The sequence below is a fragment of the Perca fluviatilis genome, chromosome 1, assembly GCF_010015445.1.
Source record: "Perca fluviatilis chromosome 1, GENO_Pfluv_1.0, whole genome shotgun sequence".
Lineage (NCBI taxonomy): Eukaryota > Metazoa > Chordata > Actinopteri > Perciformes > Percidae > Perca > Perca fluviatilis.
In genome coordinates, this window is record NC_053112.1 from 7,818,005 (window position 1) to 7,839,014 (window position 21,010).

The 21,010-nt window shown below is 39.5% G+C and overlaps 1 protein-coding gene across 1 annotated transcript; it reads left to right on the forward strand.

Moving 5' to 3' along the window:
• Nucleotides 1-9,584: 9,584 nt before the first annotated feature.
• Nucleotides 9,585-15,503, forward strand: LOC120565228 (protein starmaker-like). Its single transcript, XM_039810834.1, has 7 exons — nucleotides 9,585-9,744; nucleotides 9,921-10,859; nucleotides 10,943-11,003; nucleotides 12,350-12,411; nucleotides 12,889-12,950; nucleotides 13,047-13,225; nucleotides 15,302-15,503. Exons 1-7 carry the CDS (start codon nucleotides 9,585-9,587, stop codon nucleotides 15,501-15,503), a joined length of 1,665 nt encoding a protein of 554 aa, XP_039666768.1.
• Nucleotides 15,504-21,010: the final 5,507 nt, after the last annotated feature.

Genomic DNA, 21,010 nt, shown 5'->3' on the forward strand with positions numbered 1-21,010 from the left:
AAAAAAACTAAACACAGTCAGTATAATAATAATAATAATAATAATAATAATAATAATAACAATAATAATAACACATTTTATTTGATGGACGCCTTTCTAGGTACACAAGGACATCTTACATGTTTAAGAGGGCATAAAACAACACAATAACACAATAAAGCCCTGGGGATTACGTCCATTGTGAGCAAATGGCAGCAGATCGAGCATCAATCATCACATCCATACATATATTACATAGAGCCATCAAGACAATACAGTAATAACAAAAATATACTAAGATTGGCATCTGAGCCATTTTTTCAGTGCCTGCTTAAAACCTCCTAAACTTCTGTTCTGACCATCTTTAGATTTCCTGGCAACCTGTTCCACAGGCTTGTTGCTACATTACCTAAATTACTCTTAACTCTAGGAGGTACAAAATCAGTATAGCTGCCCTGTTTTCCCTAAGTGAAGCAATAACCTATTGTCTGACATCCACCTGCTGACATTCAATAGTTGTACACTGAGAGTTCTTTCAACTATGTTCTTATCTTTACGTGAAACCAATAACGCAGAATCATCTGCATATAAAAAGAGTTCACATGAACATACAGACTTAAGGTCATTTATATATAGAAGGAAAAAAAGTGGACCCAAAACACTCCCTTGAGGGACCCCACAATCTATGCATTGTGGTTGAGACATTGTTCCCCCAATATCCACCACCTGCTTCCTATCCTTCAGATGAGAACTCACCCATCTGACTGCTAAGTCATTAAAACCTAATTTACGTACCAAAATGACATGGTCAACGGTGTTAAAGGCCTTCTGTAGGTCTAACGTGACCATACCAAAAAAATGACCTTTATTTACCTCCCTCCTGATGTAGTCAGTTAGATACAGTAAACAGGTGTCAGTGGAATGTGATTTACGACAGCCAGACTGAAACTCATAGAGTAGATTGTGTGATGCTAGATACTTGTCAATCTGTTCAAAAATTATCTTTTCAATTATCTTTGACAGACTATACAGAATAGAAACAGGTCTATAGTTTCCATGGTCTAATACACTATATGACACTAGGAGACAACACACATGAATTGTCATCATCATTGTGGCTGTAAATCGATACGAAGACAACAAAAGCTGTAAACGTCACGGATCAGGTGAACAGTCTCTGATGGCACTGAGGGTTAAAAAAAACAGTTCTCCTATGTTTTCACAATGGACACAAAAACTGTGTTGAGTTACAATGACTTTGGCTGTTTTTTTTAGCTTTTGAGTAAATGAGCCATTATAACTCATAAAACAGGGCGGTCCACAGCTTGAAGTCATGATATATAATCTCAGATTTTTTCTGTCGAAGACACAGAGCTGCAAACTTCCATCAACAAAGAAACTTTATACTCAACTTGGAAAAACATTCGAACCGTAAGAAACATCTTTTTCTTGTTATAATTGTTTGTATTGCCATATTGTCAGTGCTGTTTTTGTTATTTTGTATGAAGTTCTATTTGATGATGATTTCAACACTTGTTCTGTTGCCATGTTTGTTTACCTCACCACTCTATTCGATGCTGAACAAAACACAGAAAGATTATGAAATAACTTCTAATTTATTCATAAAGACGTATTCAGTCTCTGCTTACTTTAAGCTGTGTACAACTTTTACTTTATGACTGTTTGTGCATTAATGACGGATATAATTAAAAGTGTGTCTTATTAACTTTACCCCTGATGATGATTTTCAGATTGGTTATCTGATTTTGTAGAATAAAGGACACCTAAAGAAACTTTAAAATGTTTTCTAAATATGAATTGTTTTTAGAGCGCTTCTGCAAATATACTTTTAAAGCGCCCATATTATACAAATTTTGAGGTTCATAATTGTATTTTAAGGTTGTACCAGAATAGGTTTACATGGTTTAATTTTCAAAAAACACCATATTTTTGTTGTACTGCACAGCTCTCTCTCACTGCTGCAGCTCCTCTTTTCACCTGGTTTCTGTTTTAGCTACAGAGTGAGACCTCTTTTCATCTTCTTCTTCTGTACTATCTTTGATTGCACTCGCACATGCTCAGTAGCTCAGATGTAGATCATGTCAGCTAGCTCCATAGAAGTAAAAGAAAGGCTGTTTCTCCAACTTCAGTCACTTACAAGGCAGGATTAGCTGGGAGACTTCTAAATGAGGGAGCACATGTAAGTAGTTCTTTTGTAGATTATGGTGAACTTGTGTGTGTTGTAGCAGTGCATAGCATTAGTGTTACTTCTTTAAATTCAGACTTTTATTCTTAAGGAAAATGTTTTTTTCAGTTAATTTTGAAATTAGGATCAATATCAGAAAAAAAAGCATTTCATCATTTGAAGAGTTGACTTTTAAATAGTTGATTTCTTCTGGAATCAGGTCAATTAAAATCATCCCACTGGCAGGTATTCTACTTTTAAAAAGAAATCTAATATAACATTATATTATTATTATTATTATTATTATTATTATTATTATTATATTTTAGCATTAATGTGTCTTGGAGAAATTTTCCAATAATCCAGTGATGACAAAAACTTTACAATATGTTCTAAACATGAAAAGTTTTTTAAGTATGTTTGCACATAGAGTTTTAAAAACATATATACTTTAAAGATTTGTCTTTTAAGACTTTTTTCTCATAAGAAAAAGGTTTGTGTGCTTGGTTGTTTTTATTCTCGGTTCATTTCCCTTGGTCACAGATTTTCTAGAAACGAGGATAACTATCTCAAACCAGGACGGAAAAGAAATTGCATTTTATCATTTAAAAAGTAGACTTTTCAATAGCTGATTTGATTTCTTCTTCCATTTGTCATTGTGAACTGGTTCCAATGCACCAAATGTTTTCTTAAAAAGCCCTGAATCTTTTTTTCTTTATTAAAGATAATTTTTGGGGGCTTTTCTGCCTTTAATTTTGACAGGACAGCTGGGTGAGAAATGGGAGAGAGAGGGGGAAGACATGCAGGAAACCTCTGCATCGAGGCATTAACCTCCTAGTAAATTTTTTTTAGATTCAACTTTATTGTCATTGTGCAGAGTACAAGTACAAAGACAGCAAAATGCAGTTTGCACCTCTGTCCCGTTGATGAGAATGGGGTGTGTGTGCTAGCTTTAGACTTCCTAAAGTCCACAATGAGCTCTTTGGTCTTCTTGGTGTTGAGAGCCAGGTTGTTGTCAGTGCACCACTATGATAGGTGCTGGATCTCCTCCATGTAGGCCATCTCATCGTTGTTGCTGATGAGACCAATCACCGTAGTGTCATCTGCAAACTTTACAATGGTGTTGGAGTCATGTACAGGTGTGCAGTCGTAGGTGAACAGGGAGTAAAGGAGAGGGCTCAGCACACATCCCTGTGGTACGCCAGTGTTCAGGGGGATTGTTGAGGAGGTTGCGTCCTGCTACGTTCTGCTACGCCCTGCTATGCTCTGCTGTGCCTTGCTACATCCTGTAACGCTCTGCAGTGCCCTGCTATGCCATGAACTACTACAACTACTATTTCTAGTCACTGTTCCATTATCTTCATTGTGACTGTTATTACCACTCTTCATCACACCCCCAACTGGCACCATCAGACACTGCCTACTAACAGCCTGGGTCTGTTCGAGGTTTCCTCCTAAAAGGGAGTTTTTCCTCGCCATTGTCGCACTAAATGCTTGCTCTTGGGGAAATTACTGGAATTGTTGGGTGTTTGTATATTATAGAGTGTGGTCTAGAGCTACTCTATCTGTAAAGTGTCTTGAGATAACTCTTGTTATGATTTGATACTATAAATAAAATTGAATTGAATTATCTAGCCTAACAGACTCAGGTCTGTTCGGTAGGAAGTCCAGAATCCAGTTACAAAGGGAGGTATTGATGCCCAGTTCAGTGAGTTTGGTGATCACTTTGGAGGGGAGGATGATGTTGAATGCTGAACTAAAGTCAATGAACAGCATTCTCACATAGGTGTTGCTATTGTCAAGATGGGACAGGGCAGAGTGAAGTGCCGTAAAGATGACATCCTCTGTGCTCCTGTTCTGATGGAATGCAAATTGGAAGGGGTCCAGTGAAGGTGGTAAGCAGGTCTTGAGATGGGCCAGGACCAGCCTCTCGAAGCACTTCATGATGATGGGGGTGAGTGCAACTGGACGGAAGTCGTTAGGGCTTGCTGCAGTGGAGTGTTTTGGCACCGGCACGATGGAGGTGGTTTTAAAGCACATGGGGACAGCTGCCTGGGCTAGTGACAGATTAATGGCCCTATCTTGCACTCAGCGCAATAGCCTTTTTACACCGACGCATGTATCATTCCTATTTTGCACCCGACACACAGCGGACTTTTCCCTCTACAGATGCACGTTGGTAAATTAGGAAATTTATTTGCGCTCCCGGGGGCGGTTCAGTGAAAAGAGGAGGCGTGTTCTGGCGCAAACGTTGCCTGGTGCTATTTTGCAGTTTCAGAAAACAATTCTGCCACTGACCAGAAAAAACCTGGTCTAAAGTCAGTGACGCGTTATTCAGATGCTATTTTAGGAGGCGCATGCTTGGCCATAATGTAGCGTGTGCACAACGCGCATACACTTTGCTTCTCTCATCTACACGGACGCAGCAGTTCCGATTTTTGCAAACCATACATAATTACAAGGAAAAATATTACTGAAAATGCACTTCAGGTGTGGGGATGGATCAGGAGGCACTTTACAGTACAGTCCTCAAAAAATCACAGCATTTTGTGGCTTGTTGTGTTTTACACAACATTTCCATGAATCATGGATGTGTTGATGACATAAATGAGGAAATATTAGAGGACTTAAGGCTGGTTTTATGCTCAAACCCGTGAACAATTTCTCCTGCAATCCGGTCCGGCGGTAAGCAATTAACATGAAGGGGAAGAGTAGCACAACAGCAAGGTGCTTGGAGCCCACTTTTCCAGCAACTTCCTGAGAAGCCTGGTGGTTCTTAAAAAAAATACCGTCTGCAATAGCCATGCCGATCCTATGCAGCCGAAAACCGCCGTTAGCGGGTTAAGCGTAATACCCGTTGGGGAACAAAGCGTATCCTTTCGCCTTAAAGGGAATGAGCGATACGAATGGAAGTTGCCAATGCCAGTTTCAAAACCATGAATCGCCAGCCTTCCTGCACCGTTCCTGAAGTGTTGATTGCGTTAAAGCAGCATGACACTGAATAATCCTGCTGGTAATAGCTGCCTGCCAAAGCTGTTTCAGTCGGTTTGAAGTTTCTGGATAGAAATTCCGGAATTTAAAATGAAATGGTAGAAATCGAGCAAAAGCATTAGGGAAACGCGTTCTGGTGCAGTCGATCCTCGTTTTAAAAAGCTGCTGTGGAGAGGGTTGTGAATTCGGTGAAGCCTTTCGAGCGGCCACCCGCCAGTCCCCATACTCCAAAGTTTTTCCGTAAAGGCAAGAAGTAAGTCCATCATCCAAAAGAGCCGCCCGTGCGTTGTGAAGCCGGTAAGTTTCAGTAAATCAGAATACCCCGGCATGCGCCACCCGGTGCAGAGTTAGTCTTTAAAGCGAATCCCTCAACCTCGTGGTCAAAAGCCGGGCTTTGAAATTTTTCCCTGCGTCCGAAGCAACCGGAATGAAAGCAGTAGCTTCGCCTGTCGTTCGACCAATCAGCGAGTTTCAAGTTGAAGTTCCAGTCCTGCAACAACCGGTGAAGCTTCATATATCAGAAAAGCGGTGCGTCTGTTTTCGAAGGGTGAGAGCGAAGGGAAGATACAGTCCAGAACTATAGAGCAGCACCGACGCCTGTGGGAGTCGCTGGGTGTTCTGAAGCCGCAGCAATACCTCCTAAGCTACCGTTTCCGCACCCGCCCATGGAGTTTCCGGCCCGCAACTTCTAATCGTTCCGCCGCTGGTGCCTTTCGCCACATTTTCGATAGCGCAATAATATTTCGTGTAAAAGACCGGAGTGTCTGGAGATGGTAGTGTTTCAGCGCACCCAGCCGCCGGTGGACCTGGTTCAAAAACCCTCCTGCGCGCATAAACAGCGATGTTGGCCTAGTGGCACAGTCTTTAAATTCGAGTGTTTGAAGTCACCCACGACAATGTAGGCTGCCTCGGGTGCAGAGTTTGTTGTTTACTAATAGCAGAAGGCTGTGGTGGAATGTAACGAAGTACAAATACTTAATTACTGTACTTAGGTACATTTTTCACGTATCTGTACTTTACTTAAGTAGGAGCAATAGTGCATACTTTTGACTTCTCCTTTGTTACATTTTGTAGCAATTATCTATACTTTCTACTCCATTACATTTCTACAACGTTCCTTTACATTTTCGTTACCTTTTCTGATCAGTTTTCCCCCCTGCCAAAACATCTTACTGACCGTCACATGTTTGCAGTCCGCAGGGAAGCCTTCAGCAGCGGCTCCTGCACCGCCACGCCAAGACCCGCCCTTCAATAGCATTTATTGGCCAGGGGCGTACCGCTCCTGGTACTACCGCTGCTCCCGTTACTCCCGCTGCTCCCGATACTCTGCTTGGTCATATGTGAAGCATCTGTTCACATAGGTTTAATATACAACCCGTATATTTATCTTAAAAACACTCCCGGTCCTCCTCAGCTGTGAAGACACGTACTTGTCGCTAGATAAATGTGTGCAGCACTCACTGTCCCGTGGGAAATAATGCAAAGTCGAGCATCATGCAGATCACCCTGATAGATAACCAGAATTGTAAGTCAGAATGTAAACTTGACCACAAGATGGTAAGCACAATTAAATGAACCTAAAACTAACTTAATTAAATATACTCCCATACTAACCCATACTTTTTTTAATTATTAGAATATAGACATTAAGAGAATAAATCATTATGCAAGTACTTTTACTTTTAATACTTAAAGTACATTTTAAAGGAGGTACTTTTTACTTTTACTTAAGTAGGGTTGACATTGTGGTACTTCTACTTTTACTAAAGTAAATATGTCTCTGGTTATTTGTACTTTTACTGAATCTCAGTACTTCCTCCACCACTGGCAGAATGCAATTCTTTCATGGCAGTCTTAGCGTTAGCATCAGGAGGAATGTAAACTGCTGTTATTACAGTTGATGTAAACTCTCTGGGCAGATAGAAAGGTCTACACTTAACCATGAGATACTCAAGGTTAGCTGAGCAGTGACTCTCGGTGATGGTGGTGTCATATAAATGCTCAAACACTCATCTCTGGTTTTGCCGGAGTCAACAGCTGTTCTGTCTGCACGGAGGAGGCAGCGTCCAGCTAGCTCGATAGCGCTGTTGGCTATTCCGTTGTTAAAGGGGTGATAGAATGATTATATAGGGTATTTCACACTGTTCCTTATGGTCTCCTAATGGGGTATGTAACATTGGTTGGGCTGAAAATGGCCTGGTTGATATTTTACTGGCCCTTATGCATCCCTGTGTTTTGGCCCTATTTGTAACAAGAGCTTTTCTTCCAAATATGGTATGGTCATGAATATTTAGATGAGCTGCGCGCTGATTGGTTGAGCGACTTGCCATACGCGGACATTAGAGACGCCTTGATTGGTTGAGCGAATCCCCAATACACATACATTAGAGAAGCGACAGAATCTCATATTCCAAACACTGCAATGTTTCATTACCAAATTCACTTCTGAGATTTTTTTAAGCGAGAAATCAACTATATAAAGCTGAAATATGGTCCGTTTTACAAAATTTGATGGCTAATTGCAAATTTGGTAAGACGTGTCGGACTTTAGGAGCTCCACACAGTCTGACGAGAAAGCGGCAGCCTGCTGGGCTCCATACCCAGCGCAAAGTCACCCTTTGTGGATACTGCACTACGGGGCTCCCGCGGCCAGCTGCCGGCATAACTCTAATATATTTACAGTTTGAATTTCGTCACGCCACTTATATAACATCATTTCCCCAAAGCTAACCGTTGTCCGATTTGATTTTAAGGCATTTTTATGAACGCGGAGGCGTCTTTGTAGAGACCGGGCAGCTGCTTGCTATATGTCCCATTCATTACAATGGGGAAATACCGCAGCTAGCTAGCTACACTGTCGCCATAACTAAATTATATTTACAGTTTGAATTCGTCACGCCACTTATATTACATCATTCCCCAATGTCTTATAAAGCTAACCGTTGTGTCCGATTTGATTTTTAAGGCATTTTTATGAACGCGAAGTCTTTGTAGGCGGCACTGCTTGCTATATGTCCCATTCATTACAATGGGAAATACCGCGCTAGCTAGCTACACTGTCGCCATAACTAAATTATATTTACAGTTAGATTTTGTACGCCACTTATACAACATCATTCCACAAGGTCTTATAAAGCTAACCGTTGTTCGATTTGATTTTAAGGTTTTTATGAACGGCGTCTTTGTAGGACGAGCAGCTGCTTGCTATATGTCTCATTCATTACAATGGGGAAATATCGCAGCTCGCTCACTTTAGCATAACTAAAGTATATTTACAGTTTGAATTTCATCACGGCATGAATATTACACGTCCCGGGTCTTACAAAGCTTAGCTAACACTTGTCCGATTCCGATTTCAATTGAATGTATTTTTGTGAATGTCAGAGTTAGGAGGAGGCTAGCTAGCTCTCATTGATGGACTCCATCTCACCGCGGCTCTATCAATGAGACTGGCGGACAAGAGGCGTTTATTTCCCCGATTGTTTGTTTAAATAACCCAACACACATACCCATTATAAGATTAACTGGAACCTGCGGGCTGCGGTAAAAGATTGCGGGCGTAACAAGCTCGCTGAAACTGCGGTCAGTGCGGCGATGTAGCAACCCAGGCAGCACCAACACCGGCACTAAACTCCGACACACAGTCAGAGAAAATTGCAATTAGCCATCCATTTTCGTAAAGCGGCCCATATTTGAGCTTTATATGGTTGATTTCTCGCATAAAAAAGTTTCAGAAGTGAATTTTGTAATGGAATAGCAGAGATCTGCGTGACCTAGCTAGATTCAGAAGACTACCTGATCTCAGGTCAGTTGTGTAAATGTTGGGCCGTGACTGTTCTCTTAATACACCCATGGGCTGACAAAGGTTCCGGTTTTTGGGAGGTTGACGTCAACTTCCTGCTTTGTTGAGATTTGCCCGTTTTCAGCGGCAGTTTCAAAATATGAGATTTTCATAGTAAAGGGGTGTCAATGGGATTTTGAGCTTCTATGTATGTCCTATTTACCCACCGAAATGTCGTTATTCAACTATGACAGGGTAAAATCGGTTTTGCATTCTATCACCCCTTTAAGCCAAGTTTCTGTGAAAATCATGTTGTTGCAGTCCATAATCATTCTGTGTGTGGTGATCCGCAACCGCAGTTCAGGTGGCAAGAGGGAAAATCCTCAACATTAGTTGTGTTCTGGTTTCAGAATAATGAAGACAGTTGGAGAACAGTTAGATACAAAACAGGCTCTGGATGATTTATTTCTTATAGTGCGGACCCTCGCTAGGTTTGGGCTGAGCTCTGAATATTTACGTCTGGCTTCAGCCCTGCAAAAAACACTTGCTTGCATTGGTTGAGGTACACTGTACACAGGGTGACTCAACTACAGTAACCCCCATCCTCCTCTAACCCAGATGATGGTTTTCCCCACAGAAACCGCTGACATGAAGTTTGGGTTGCTGGTGGTATTGGCGGTAGCCGTTCTGGTGCCCAGCCTGTCCGAAGGCCGGACCGTCTCCAAATGTGAGCTGAAAGAAAAGCTCGGGCAAGCAATGACGCTGCCCCCACAGCTTCAAAAGTTCAAGGAGGAATACCTGGCAAAAGGTGAGGAGAATAAAAGATTCACAAAACTACCAAAAAGAGACACAGAGCGACCACAAAGAGACACAAAACAACTACAAAGACAATATTCCACTTATTGACTATCGGTTTTTTATTGAACTTCTCTTCTTTTTCTTCTTTTCTTCCCTCCATCTGCGCGCATGGCTTGTTTGTTGCAGTTATCTGTGAGGTGAACAGCTGGTCCCGTCTGAACACCAACCTGGTCAAGGTGTTCGGCAAACGCACAACTACAACCACAGCCACGCCAACAACTACAACTCCTTTCAAAACTCTCGCACCACAAGTCAATGAAACGACTGCTGCACCAACAACTATCCAACTGAATACCACCAGACCAATACCAACAGGTGCCACAAATTCAACCCTAGGCACAAACGGAACCAGAGCTGGCATCAACAGAAGAAAGCGGGACGCAAGCAGCAAAGAGTCTGACTCAGCGGAAATGTACTTGAGCCGGGAGGAAGTGATTAACAAGGTGACGCTGCAGGGTGTCGATAGCATGTCCAATGAGGATGGAGAAGAGGCTGAGGAAGGTGGGAAACCTAAGAAGAGATCTAGTGAGAAGCGATCCGGTAAGAAGAGCATGAATTTGTCTCTCGGCCTTCACGGGATCTTCAAGATGTCTGACGGTGAGGAGAGAAGCAAGGCGAGCAGCAAAGGGAGCAGCAAGGAGAGCAGCAAGGAGAGCAACAAGGAGCGCAGTGAGGAGAGCAGCGAGGAGAGCAGCGAGGAGAGCAGCAAGAAGAGCAGCGAGGAGAGCAGCAAGAAGAGCAGCGAGGAGAGCAGCAAGAAGAGCAGCGAGGAGAGCAGCAAGGATGAAGACAGTGATGATAAGGATGAAGATGAGGATGAAGACAGTGATGAGAAGGATGAAGACATTGATGAAGACAGTGATGAGAAGGATGAAGACAAGGATGAAGACAGTGATGAGAAGGATGAAGATGAGGCTGAAGAAGGTGAGAAACATAAGAACCAATCCAGTGAGGAGACCAGGCAGTCGTCTCTCGGCCTTTACGGGATCTTCCAGCTGTCTGACGAGACCTTCTGTAATTCTGGTTATCGCTCCTCCAATAACAAATGCAACACAACCTGCGACGGTGAGCCTTTGAACCCCATACGGACATGATTATTCAAATGAGATATTTTGCATTTTAAAAATCTGTTCTTTTTCCTCCTGAAGCCTTCACTGATGACAACATTATGGATGACATCGCTTGCTTGATGAACACTGATCAGTGGAGGTAAAGTTCTGTACAGCAAAGTTAAAATGATACTGCTATAGATTGATAGTGTAATAAGTTATTTTATAAGCAATGGGAGGTGTATTTACATACATATCCATACATACATACATACATTTAAATATACTATATATATATACCCTTCTTAGGTATGTCATATTTGTGTTTATGTGTTGTAGGAAAAAAAGCGACCGATTCTACTCTGGCTCAAAAGGCCAGAGTAGTTTAAGAACCACCGGTCACTTCTCAAAGTTTCCCCTTTAATATTGTGTTCGTTGAAAGGCAGACCAAGAAATGAATACTTAGGATTCGTTCAGTTAAACTATAAGAATCTTTAGTAAAATGATATTGCAAACAGATATTTCACATGCATATGGATCAGCCGCTCCTTCGAGACTTTCTCTCCCTAACCACCAACAAAGTCTCTCCGGGTCTGACACCGGACCTTCCTTTTCCCTATTCTTTTATTCATCTTCAGGTTCCTCCTCCCGCCATTGCGTCTGGGCCGCCAATTGGTTGGATATCACTCAGACTTTCTGTCTCCGAGAAGATAGAGAAGTTGCGCGCTAGCCTTGGGATCGCTCTCATTCTCTTCTCTCATGGCCCAAAGATTGTCTTTTCCTTTAAGAGATTTCAGTAGGTGCATTCTGTTCCAAATGTTTATTAAACAAATCAGGAGCACTTTTGCTCCACTAAATTTGAACCCGTCTTATCTTAAACATGCCAGACAGGAGTAGCCAGCGAGGCCATCCCAGGCTACAGGACATTCTTATTCTAAACCCAATATATTTCTACAGAGTCAAAGTTGAATTCTTTTCTATGCAGATATTAAACCAGCCATCTTTGGTAGCATTTAGCAGCCACGACTTGCACAGTTGCCACCAAAGTTATAGCTGGTCAATATATACAGGGTTATATCCGCATATTTAGAGGGCAAAAATGCCAAATGGAGTTACCCACTATTCATAGCGTTGGAAGCGCTTAAAAAACTTAAAGTGGAGTGGCACACGTGATGTTCAGCCTGGCGTATTAAATTTACATAAAAACATTATTATTATTAACAGAAAGGATTTAAGATGGTACATCAAATTACATGAAATCAGAGTTAACTTAATTGCTGAATACAGTGTTTATATACAGATCAAGTGAAGTCACAATGAAGATTATATTGTATAGAAATTCTGTATCCAGCCAGGAAAGATACTAACTTAAATATAAGTGCAGGCATTTAACTTCAACCAATGAAGAGTAAAGAAACATTACAGTTATGGAACCATGTGCTGCTTACTGACAAATTAATAACTGCTGTTTTAACAAATTGTTTCACTTTTTCTTCGTCACAACAGGTTGTTTTTGAAGTCCGCCTCTGGCGAGTGCGATTATTGCACCAAGAACTACTTTGACGAGTGTAAATGAGCAGCTGACACGTTTTCCACCTGCTGCTGAAGCTCACACCAACAATAATTTCTTCTTCCTTCACCGTGACCTTTGACCCTCATGGTTTCATCTCAAACATTGTGGAGCATGTCACAGTTTTTCATTTTAATCAACCTGTGAGATTTCTATAATAAAGTTATTTTGTTTCAGTTCCTTTGTGGGTGAACTTTCCCCCAAAAAATCACCAGAACTTGAAGTTGAACTGACAAATGTATCTCAGTAATTTGAATAGTTTTGATGATATTGTTTTACCACTTTAATCTACTTTAAAGTGATTATTTCAAGATGTGAAAACTAAGAAAATGATTTTTGCATCTTCTGCTATCTGTAACTTTCCAATAAGTGAGAATAAATGTTTATTAAAAAAAAACCTGACTAAATCTTCTCTGATCAGACTATTAATTCCTACCACTGCAAAGATAGTGTGCTTAGTGTGTTCACCTTTTAGTGCTCAAGGAACATAATATTCAATGCTGGTATCAGACTAATTTCCTGTTGCATCCTGACCAGGTTAGGCTACAGCTGAAAACTGAGACACATTGTTGAAATTGCACTCATAAAAAAATCATCAAGGACATCGGAGCTGAGTCTCTTGGCCTCTTGTAGAGCAGCAAGGCGAGCAGCAAGGAGAGCAGCAAGCCGCCGAGCAGCATATCCGATGAGGATGAAGACAGTGATGAGAAGGATGAAGACAGTGATGATAAGGATGAAGACGAGGCTGAGGAAGGCGGGAAACGTATGAAGCGATCCATCGAGGACCAATCCAGTGACGAGAGCGAGCAGTCGTCTCTCGGCCTTTGAACCCGACACATACAAACATGATGATTATTTAAATGAGATATTTTGCATTTTGTTCTTTTTCCTCCTGAAGCCTTCACTGATGACAACATTATGGATAACATTGATTGCTTTGATGGATAGTGTAATATGTTATTTTATAAGCAATGGGAAGTGTATTTACAGCATATACATACATACATTTACATACAGTATACTGTATGTATATGTATATATGTATATATGTATATATATATATATATATATATATATATATATATATATATATATATATATACACCCTTCTTAGGTGTCATATTTGTGTTTATGTGTCAAAGTTTAATTCTTTTCTATGCAGATATTAAACCAGCCATCTCTGGTAGCATTTAGCAGCCATGACTTGCACAATTACCACCAAGTTATAGCTGGACAGTGTATACGGGTCTATATCCTCACATTTAAGTCGCAAAAATGCCAAATGGAGTTACCCACAATCCATAATAATAATAATAATAACTACAAGCGTCCAATGTGAACATACACGCCTAGTAACTCGATAATTTAGCCGTAAAGTAAGCTTTCAACTCAGGACAGGGCCACTTCTCACAAATACAGACAGGACTGGAGATGAGAAGATTAACTGGCACGTAACCACGAGCAGCTTCGTGGGAAATTAAGACTCAATGACACCAACATAACCAATCGCACTATGACAGACGCTCCACTCGGCACCAACTGCAATTTTTAATTGCATGGTATCAGCGCCTATGAATGGTGTTGATTTTGGATTGAAAAAGTGGGAGAAAAGAGTTACATTTGTCCACTCTGAAGGCTGTAGAAACTTTGTCAGGTGGGTTAAGAAGTTTGTTTATTGTAGAACACCAGGGAGCACGCAAAAGCGAAAACCAAAACGTAATGGTAGGATGAAAACATCAGTAAATATTGAGAAGCGTGAGCTGCAAGGTCTGTGATACATTCCCATTGCAAATATTCCCTTAACATTGATTAAGAGGGCCAAAACACTTATACATTGATTATAGCGCCCCCTAAAGGCCGATCTTCGCCAAATTTGGTAAAGATTCTCAGAGCAGCATGCCGAACGAGCGCCACAAGTTTCATGTGGATTGCATTTACTGTGGCAGAGATAATGCAATTGCAAATTTCCCATTGAAATGCATTGAGTTATTGGCCAAAACAAATAAACGTTGTTTATAGCGCCCCCTAAAGGTTGATATATGCCAAATTTGGTATGGAGCATCGTAGTGGGATGTTGAACAAGGGTCTCAAGTCCTTTGGTCATAACATTTCAATTGGCAGAGATATGATAAAGTTAGTGTTTAGTAGCTAGGAAAATTTGTTAGGTTGTCTTTAACGTAACAAAATTCCTTGAGTAACTTTTGGTGAGGTCCATCTGGAGATGCTATATACCAGGATTCATGCAGATCGGTCGCACGGCCTAGGACGAGTTCAAAAAAGTTAGTTTTGCGCATTGCGCGATATTGCGAAAAAACTTTTGAGCGTGTGGCCTATATCATTAGATTCAGCTTTATTCAAGGAAGACGTGGATATAAGGTTTTCTAATGTGTTCTAATGTGTAATGTGGGAGTTAAAGGCAAAAAAACATTATAGCGCCACCTAGTGGTCCACATGTGTAATGTTTGGTACTTGTGGTCCATGGCCCATTGTCTATCTACCCTGTAAATTTAAAGTTGTTCACATCAGTGTAAGTAGTAAATTTAGATTTGGGTCCCATAGGCTACGCCCACTTTGGCTGATGAGCATCAAGTTGGATTTATTGTAGTTGAGTTGAAGGAAGTTGGTTTGCATCCAGGTTTGAATATTGGTGAGGCAGTTGGTCAGGGTGGAGGATATAGCTGTGGTGATGGATTTGGTAGAGATGTAGATCTGGACATTATCGGCGTAGCAGTGGAAGTGAAGACCATCTTTACGTATGATATTTCCGAGTGGCAGGATGTAAAGGATGAAAAGGAGAGGACCAAGCACCGAACCTTGGGGGACGCCTTGTGACAGAGAAGCAATGGAGGAGGTGCAGTTGTTGATGTGTATGAACTGTTGTCTGTTAGTGAGATAGGAACAGAGCCAGGAGAGTGCGGTGCTACTGATGTTGCATTAGGTTTCCAGTCGGGACAGGAGGATGGAGTGGTTGATGGTGTCGAAGGCTGCAGTGAGGTCGAGCATGATAAGAATGGAGAGGTGGCCAGAGTCAGAGGAGAGGAGGAGGTCATTGGTGACTTTGAGGAGGGCCGTTTCAGTGCTGTGTTGTGAGCGGAATCCAGATTGAAATGGTTCAAACCAGGATGTTTGATAGGAAGGGGAAGTTGGATATGGGTCGGAAGTTGGACATGGTGTTCGGGTTTAGACCAGGTTTCTTGAGGATGGGGGTGATTGATAGCGTTGAAAGAGTTTAAAAAACTTAAACAAAGTGGAGTGGCACACGTGGTGTTCAGCTTGGTGTATTAAATTCACATAGAAACATTATCTTAACAGAAAGGATTTAAGATGGTACATAAAAATACATGAAATCAGAGTTAACTTTGTTTCTGAATACGGTGTTTTTATACAGATTAAGTGAAGTCACAATGAAGATTATATTGTATAGAAATTCTGTATCCAGCCAGGAAAGATACTAAGAAACTACATATAAGTGCAGGCATTTAACTTCAAACAATGAAAATTAAAGAAACGTTACAGTTAAAACCATGTGCTTACTGACAAATTAATAACTGCTGTTTTAACAAATTGTTTCACTTTTTCTTTGTCACAATAGGTTGTTTTTGAAGTCCGCCTCTGGCGAGTGCCATAAAACATCACCAGAACATGAAGTTGAACTGACAAATATATCTCAGTAATTTGAATAGTTTTGATGATATTGTTTTACCACTTTAATCTACTTTAAAGTGATTATTTCAAGATGTGAAAACTAAGAAAATGATTTACAGCTATCTGTAACTTTCCAATAAACATATTTAGCAATTCATGGTGTGTCTTTGAAAACATGTTTATTATAAAAACACTGATGGTTCAAGGGAGATGTTTCCCAATTGGATGCTATGGACATTTGGTTACTGATCTTCAGCGCTTTGGTCCTTGTGCTTGATGCACTGAGGCTTCCTTGGCGGGCCGTTTTCCTGTCCTGGAAATGGTTTTGAGGTGCCACGCTAAATATCCAGTGCCTTTTTCCCCATCATAGAAATGCTTACATTTAAATGAATAAACGCAAATAATCACAAAATTATCTTACAGAAAGTGTAGCTGCAGCATTGTGAAACAAAAGAACAATTACTTATTTAATAGATTTTCTTTTTTCAAATGAATGTGCAATATCCTTATAACCCAAGTACTTTCAAATCAGGGCACTATCATTGGTATTATTGTTAAATTTTGAAATCTTTTCACTTTTATAAGCAACTGTAGTTATTTTAATGAAAACTACAACGGCAAAGCCCTTTTCTGTAAATCTGGTGCTGTGTTTTCTTAATAAGGTTGTAAAACTTACATAGCCCTTTGGAGAAAAAGGATCTTTCAGTGAGGGAAAAAGAGTAATAATTCCCAGGGCATACTTCTCCTTCTGCTGACAGGAAGGACTCCTGCTATAGAAAGAAGAAAGTCAATCTTTATTTATTATATATATCGGATATAATTAAAAGTGTGTCTTATTAACTTTACCCTGATGAAGATTTGCAGATCTGATTTTGTAGAATAAAGGACGACAACAAAAACTGAATTGTTTTTTAGAGTGCTTCTGAAAATATACTTTTAAGAACACTGAAATAAATTTCTATAAATATACTTATTTAAATTATGACTTTTATTCTTAAGGAAAATGTTTTTCTCGGTTCATTTTGAAATTAGGATCAATATCTTGAAGCAAGACAGCAAAAAATGCATTTTATCATTTGAATAGTTGACTTTTAAATAGTTGATTTGATTTCTTCTGGAATCAGGTAAATGAATATCATCCCACTGGCAGGTATTCTACTTTTAAAAAGAAATATAATATAATAATAACAATAATATAATATTTTTTAGCAATAATGTGTCCTGGAGAAATTATCCAATAATCCTTTGACGACAAAAACTTTAAAATATGTTCTAAACATGAAAAGTGTTTGTAAGTATAGAGAGAAGAAAGTCAATCTTTAATAATTTTTCTTTATATAATATAAGAAACATTAGTTATATCGTTACAAGATTACAGCCTTTTATTACATTCCTTTGTAATAAAAACCTTTTTCAGTCATATCACTCGCCAACATGTTGACAAGCTGTCTCCGAGTGCGGTGCATTAGTGAATTTTCTGACTTGTACTCTTCAAGAATATCCTCTCCTCCAGGCTTCTTAAGCAAAGCCTTTTCTACCATCTATTTGCATAACAGGAAAAGGAAAAAATAGTTTTAGTGTTCAATTCTGTCTATTAGAAAAAACATTTGAAAAAACACATACCACAACATGTCTGTATAGATTAAGGGTGAAAGTTCAGAAGAACGTCAAAAAACAGCAGTGTTGTGAAAGGTACAAATCTAGGAAAGGGGAAAATTAATAATATTTTCCTTGATAAAAAGTGAGTTTGGAACCAAATGCTTTGATTGGTGATAATCTCTATTTAGCATGACACCTTATAATTCAATAATCAAAATAATAAGACGTTTTCAGTTCACCTCCTTTACCGCCTCTGACACAGAAGCCTTTGTTGCAGAACTGCTCATGTCTTCTATGCTGGATCTATTTCTGCCTGTGGGAATACCCAGTTCTCTAAGGTCAGCGTCACTTGAAGAAAGTGATATGGTATCTGTGAGGGAAGATAGTGTTGAATGATCTAAAGGAGAAAACTCTTTAACTTAACTTAACATTTTTTCGCGCTCATTGACTCCTTGAAATGACGCCCCCACAGAACTTTTTCAGCACTGCAAGTGTTAAAATAACACAAATCAACACCCATTCACTGGGAATTTAACTCAAATTAACACTACAGATTTTGCTGTGTACAGTTGAAAACTGAGACACATTGTTGCACTTTATAAAAAAAAATCATCAACGACATCAGAGCTGTCTGTGCTTCTTCAGTTGAGGTCTAACTGTCATGTTAGTCTACTTCTATCACACAACACAACGACTACCATCAAGGGCAATACAAAAAAGTGTTAAAAGGGACATTATTAACGATATAGTCAAGAAGAGACGTGAACCCCCGTTACATCTCTCCGTGGCTTAGAGTTCTGACCTCAGGAACAATCAGGAGGTTGGAGTTAAAAGGATCTGAGGGACGGAGCAGGCACGGATGTCTCAACCATGTCCGACAGATAGGACGGGACAAAGCTATTCAGTGATTTCTAAACAAATGAAAATAAAATTCATTCTGTGACAGACAGGTAACCGTTACTAGGAGACGACACAGGTGAAACCCTGTGATCAGTTTAAATTTCTGTGTGATTGTGATCATGATGTGTCATCGTGGCTGTAAATCGATATGAAGACAACAAAAGCTGTAAATGTCACGTGTCAGGTGAACAGTCTCTGATGGCACTGTGGATAAAAAAAAAAAGTACTCCTATGTTTTCACAATGGACACAGAAACTGTGTTGAGTCACGATGAATTTGACTGGTTTTTTTTTTAGCTTTTGAGTATGAGCCATTATAACTCATAAAACAGGGCGGTCCGCTGCTAAAAGTCATGATATATAAACTCAGATTTTTCTGTCTGAAGACACAGAGCTGCAAACTTCCATCAACAAAGAAAGTTTATACTCTACTTGGAACAACGTTCGAACCGTAAGAAACATCTTTTTTTGTTATAATTGTTTGTATTGCCATATTGTCAGTGCTGTTTTTGTTATTTTGTATGATGATTTTAACACTTGTTCTGTTGGCATGTTTGTTGTTTACCTCACCACTCTGTTTGAAGCTGAATAAAACACAGGAAGATTATAAAATGACTTTTAATTTATTCATAAAGACGTATTAAAATCAGCCATACATTCACTTTATGACTGTTTGTGCATTAATGACAGATATAATTAAAAGTGTGTCTTATTAACTTTACCCCTGATGATGATTTGCAGATTGGTTATCTGATTTTGTAGAATAAAGGACGACAACAAAAACTTTAAAATGTTTTCTAAATATGAATTGTTTTTAGAGCACTTCTGCAAATATACTTTTAAGAACATTAAAATAAATTTCTAGAAATATACTTATTTAAATTCTGACTTTTATTCTTAATAAAAATCTTAAAATGTTTTTCTCAGTTCATTTTGAAATTAGGATCAATATCTTCAAGCAAGACAGCAAATCATGTAAAAAATGTCTCTCTGATTGGACTGGCAAATCACTGAAGCAAAAGTGGAAAATAGTTCCAAATAAAGAAAATCTTTTTCTCAGAATTAACACAGAACCATGAATCATACATACTGTTGTGTGTAAAAGTAGTTGTGCAGATAAAAGCATAAACAGAATTTGTGAAGCATTTGTGGTAACTCCGCTGTCAGTGCTCTCCTTAAAAACAGAAACTCATCCCTGATAGTTGAGACTGTGCAGATGATCCATTACAACACTTTTCCGTCATCCCTCTAGTCTTTCATCCTTCTCTTCCTGTAATCTAGGCCTGGGCGTTATGGAGAAAATCTAATTTCACAATATTTTTGACCGAATACCTTGATATCGATACCGCAACGATATTGTAGTGTTGACTATTGGTGCTTTCACAAAATATTTACACAATGAGATTTTTGATACATAATCATCAGTAATGTGGATATAATGACTAAGTGGGTAAAGGCAAATAATAGAATAAGTACAGTCTGGTAAGTTCAGAAAATGACATCACTTTACTGTAATGCTACCTTTAAAACCATTAAAAGACAACACTTATACCATATTAAAGTGATGGTTCAGAGTAATTTCACCCTAGGGTCCTTTGCACCACGACCTTGAGCCAAACAACCCCCCAGAAGCTTTTTTCACCTGGATCGAACATTGGGAGAGTTAGCGTTATCAGCTGAATAGCTTAGTGCAGGCGCTAATGGATCCAACTGTGTATTTCGTAAGTTACCCCACTAATAATGCCCAAAATGATACCAAACTTCGACACTAGTACAAATAGGTTATGTACTCATAAAACGATAGATTGGAAAGTTTGTATGTACACCAGTGCTCTCTGCTGCTGAGTGCTTAGGGACGTCTACAAATTACAACACCGAAAAGAGATACAACAAAAATATTTAATAATTTAATTATTAAATAAGGTAGTGTCTCCAAACTTACCTCAATTATAACTTGTATCCTGCTAGTTGTACTACAGCACTTACTTTTAAAAAATGAGTTAAATTAATAAATATTTTAGTTGTATCTCTTTTTGGTGTTGTAATTTGTAAACGTCCCTAAGCACTCATCTTACTGCCGGTAGCAGCAGAGAGCAGAAGCCAGCAGGCAAGTGTTATTTAAATAAACTTCTGGTGTACTTACAAACTTTCCAATCAATAATCTTATGAGAACATAACCTATTTGTACTGCTGTAGAAGTTTGGTAGCATTTTGGGCATTATTAGTGGGGTAACTTACAAAATACACAGTTGGATCCATTAGCGCCTGCACTAAGCTATTCAGCTGATAACGCTAACTCTCCCTATGTTAGACCCAGGTGAAAAAAGCTTCCTTGGGAGTTGTTTGGCTCGAGGTCACGGTGCAAAGGACTCTAGGGTGAAATTACTCTGAATCATCACTTTAAGATATTACGAGATCCAAAATCTAAGATTATATAGTCTCATATCTAAAAAT